Consider the following 4,040-nt stretch of genomic DNA (forward strand, 5'->3'; position numbering starts at 1 on the left):
GAAACTTTTAGTGAGTGACATCTGTCGTTAAAAGGTAGTGCTTTCTCTGTTTTTCTATATTTGTTCCTTTCGCACTTCGTCAAAAATGTTGCACTTATTCTCCGCTTTTTTTTAGGGCGCTAGTATCGCGAAGAAACAAGTGGAACCAACCTGAATATGCTTCTAGCAGTCCATATATATTAAGTCAATGCAAAAAAGAAATTTTCTTTTATAACAAAAACAATTTTGTTATTTTCGCAGATGAATATTTAAAAACAAAGAACACTATGCTTATTTGTGCCACCCTGTTATTTATCTATTCTCTCCTTAAGCTAAATGCTAAGAAACTTATCTTAAAAAAAAGTGACATTCATGTTTGACATTTCCCATTTTTCACTATTTTTTATTTTCTACTTTTTGCAAACAAAAAATTTCTCTCAAAAACTTTTCAATTGTTTTAAACATTTACCCAATAAAAAACGCATTTATTTAAACATTTTCAATAATGGCTCACTACAAAGGTGCAGCCAGCGAAGCTGGCCGTGCTATGCAATTGATGAAAAAACGTGAAATTGCCCAACAAGAAATTGAATTCCGTAAGAAAAAAATCGAAGAAGATTTAAAAATTTCCAACATCGAAAATAAATTTGCCAGCCACTACGATGCTGTGGAACAACAACTTAAGACCTCAACCATTGGTTTGGTCACTTTGGATGAAATGAAAGCAAAGCAAGAAGATATTGTTAGAGAACGTGAAAAAAAATTAGCTCAAAAGAAAGACGAAAAAGAAAGGGAAAAGTTGAGGGCTCTTGAAGCTATTCAAGCTGAAAAAAATAAACAAAAAAGACAAATTCAAGCATTGTCATTTACTTTAGATGAAGATGAAGCTGAAGAAGAGGATGAGGACATAAAACCTCTTGAAATTAAGCCAATTAAGAAATGGCGAACTGAGGAACAATCCGATGAACCGCAGAAGAAGAAAATCTGCAAAAATCCCGACGTAGACACTTCATTCCTTCCCGATCGGGAGCGTGAAGAACGAGAGAATCGTCTTCGTGAAGAACTACGTCAGGAATGGGTCGCCCAACAGGCTGCTTTGAAAGACCAAGAAATCACAATAACCTTCAGTTATTGGGACGGTTCTGGCCATCGTCGAAGTGCGACAATGAAAAAAGGCAATTCCATTTATCAATTCTTGCAAAAATGTTTGGAAGTTTTGCGTAAAGAATTCAATGAATTGAAAACTGTTATGGCTGATCAATTGATGTATGTTAAAGAGGATTTGATTCTCCCTCATCATTATACTTTTTATGATTTTATTGTAACAAAAGCGAGAGGTAAAAGTGGACCATTGTTTCAATTTGATGTTCATGATGATGTTAGGATGATTAGCGATGCAACGGTGGAGAAAGAGGAATCACATGCTGGTAAGGTTTTGTTGAGGAGTTGGTATGAGAGGAATAAGCATATCTTTCCGGCTAGTCGATGGGAGCCGTATGATCCGACAAAGACTTATGATAAGTATACTATTAAAGATAAGAATAATAAAAAATAAATTTGTGTTGAAAGTAAGTTTTGTTTGGTTTGTGTATTTTTGTTCTAATTCAACTCTAAAGTCTAGTACGCTGCTGAAGCGAAACGAAATTTTCCATACAAAATTTCGTTAACGAAATTAAAGGAGAATGGGCATTTTGGACGTTGAGCGGCCATTAATAAAATTGGTATCAAATGAAAGGACTATAACTTAGGAAAAACTTTTACTATGGACGTTTCGCAGTATTGCGTTAAGAATGTAAGAAAATGCAGTATTAGTATCGTTAATGCACTATTCAATGTATGACAAATTGGTTTATATTTTTATTTGGAACATAAAATATGATGCTCTGTCATTTTCCCTGTGTCTGAATTCATTACTCTTGAAAATCCGACCAATAGAACTCATAATATAAGATTTTTAAGACAACCACTTCAAGATTTTGTTCGAAAGATTTCAAACAATTCAAACTATTCGTAACAAAAAATTGAATAACGAAACTCCCAAAATACTCTTGAAACTGTTGCACAGTGGGTCCCGCCATAGGTCAAAAATAAAAAAAGTAAATGTCAATTTTTTAAAATCCAATGATTAAACAACGTTCTACAATCTCCCATCGAACCAAAACCAAAAAAAAATTGACGGTTACGCTTTTTTTCATTTCTTAATAGCAATTCAAAGTCGGTATATAAAAAAAGGTACAGTTTTTTTATCGCTGCAGTTATAAGGTGTGAACTTGCGATAGTGATAGCGGGTGTTAAAAATTGTGAACAGTATTAAATTGTTATGGATATTTAACGAGAAGGTTAATACTTTCTAAAAACATAAATTATATTGTTAAATAACATTAAGGCTAATTGTAATGGGGCTCTTTAACGAAGCAATTTTAACCATTTTTATTTAGCTCAATTTTCATTAAATTAGAGATTTAGTTGGTTTGCCTTCGAGTGCCCTCTACAATTTAAGTTCTCAAATGAAGAATACCGTTCTACCTTTCGAAATAATAGCACCGTTTTTTCCCCTTTTCGAGTAATACGAGTTTAAATGACGATACACAGAGAAAAAAAAATTACAACGTAAAACTAAAAAAATTCCTTTTTGGCACTATTATTTTTATAAAAGACTGAACTAGAGGGTAAGGGTAAAGTGCTCGACTGACAGGCAGTTCCATTTCCGGCATTAACCATTTTTTTTTTATATTTTCAAAAAAAAAAATTTTTTTACCTTTTTTTATTTTTCTTGAAAATAACCAAAATTTTAAAAAACTGACTTGATGCATTTTTTTGCAATAATAAATCATATAAAATGATAATACAGGTGTTTCATTAAAAAAAAAATGGTCATTATATTTTTGACCGCACTTTGTATGGGAGGTGACCCACTGTGTGTTGTTTTAAAATGCTTATAGTTTGGGTTCTAGTGGTTGGATATTCAAGATAAAGGTCTTCAGATTTAGGGAAAATGAGAGAGTATCATATTTTGCACTTAAAATACACACAAAAGATACAACTTTGAGACAATCTGCATAAAGTGTTATATGCAAAAATGCATTTTATCCGTTTTTGGAGTACGTCACAAGGATAAAACTTCTCCACAATATATGTAAACCTTAATGACATCAAAAAATAACAAATTCATTTCTGGCCGCGCAACGTCCACATTCCATACAAACTTGCCCATTCTTCTTTGTTTTGTTTTTTGCTTTTAAACTTATTTTCTGATGTTTCTTCTTGAATTTTTTGATTTGTACTTTTATTATTTTTCCTTTGCTATTTTTTCGTTAACATGTTCGTTGTTGACTTTGGAGACTTCAAAATTTTTCATTTCGCATCAGCAGCGTACTAGGCTTAAATCAATAGATGGACCAGAAAAAAGCCTAGGCAATTATTTATGTTAAGGATTTCATTTATCAGAAACCAATATCTGGTTTTATTTGTAATTGAATTATGTTGTTGGTGAAATATGAAAATCAATAATGAAAAATGCTTTTTTCAGTATAATCCTGTCAAATACATCACAACTAAGAAATAATATGAATAGCAAAAAGTTATTTTCCAAAATAATAAATAGCAAAAATAATGTGCTATCCTCATGTTACATGTAAGTAACATTCACTGCCTATGACCACCAAAAAAAGTCGGACAACTGGGAAAATAATTTTTTATAGAACAATATTGTATCGTCGCTGTAGTTCTAATACCTCGTAACCCACAAAACAGCGATTTTGGACTAATGATGCAATAATTATATTGTTGAAAAAAATCCGGATGTACCTAATAGAAAAGATACTGTTTGCCTAACATCGATATTGTCAGAGCTACGCTTAATCAAAACCAGATCATTTGTATTGATTCTCATACATTTCATTCTTAGTTTTTTTGGCTCTCCTGAAAAATAGACTTTTCTGGGTTACGAGGTATTAGAACTACAGCGACGGTATGCTACTTCTTCTAATCCAAAAAACAAATAGGCCAGTCATTATGTTGGAAAAAACGACTTAGAAATGCAAAATGACCGAGAAAGCTAA

The 4,040-nt window shown here is 32.1% G+C and overlaps 1 protein-coding gene across 1 annotated transcript; it reads left to right on the top strand.

Annotated features, from left to right (window-relative positions):
* The first annotated feature begins 370 nt into the window (after positions 1-370).
* Positions 371-1,609, top strand: LOC129913883 (protein FAM50 homolog). The gene has a single exon (XM_055992847.1). It carries the CDS (start codon positions 485-487, stop codon positions 1,532-1,534), a length of 1,050 nt encoding a protein of 349 aa, XP_055848822.1. The 5' UTR covers positions 371-484; the 3' UTR covers positions 1,535-1,609.
* The last annotated feature ends 2,431 nt before the right edge of the window (positions 1,610-4,040 follow it).

This window comes from Episyrphus balteatus, chromosome 3, assembly GCF_945859705.1.
Source record: "Episyrphus balteatus chromosome 3, idEpiBalt1.1, whole genome shotgun sequence".
NCBI classification, from domain to species: Eukaryota; Metazoa; Arthropoda; class Insecta; order Diptera; family Syrphidae; genus Episyrphus; species Episyrphus balteatus.

Coding starts and splice junctions, on each gene's coding strand:
- LOC129913883 (XM_055992847.1), top strand. CDS start 485: ATGGCTCACTACAAAGGTGCAGCCAGCGAAGCTGGCCGTGCTATGCAA.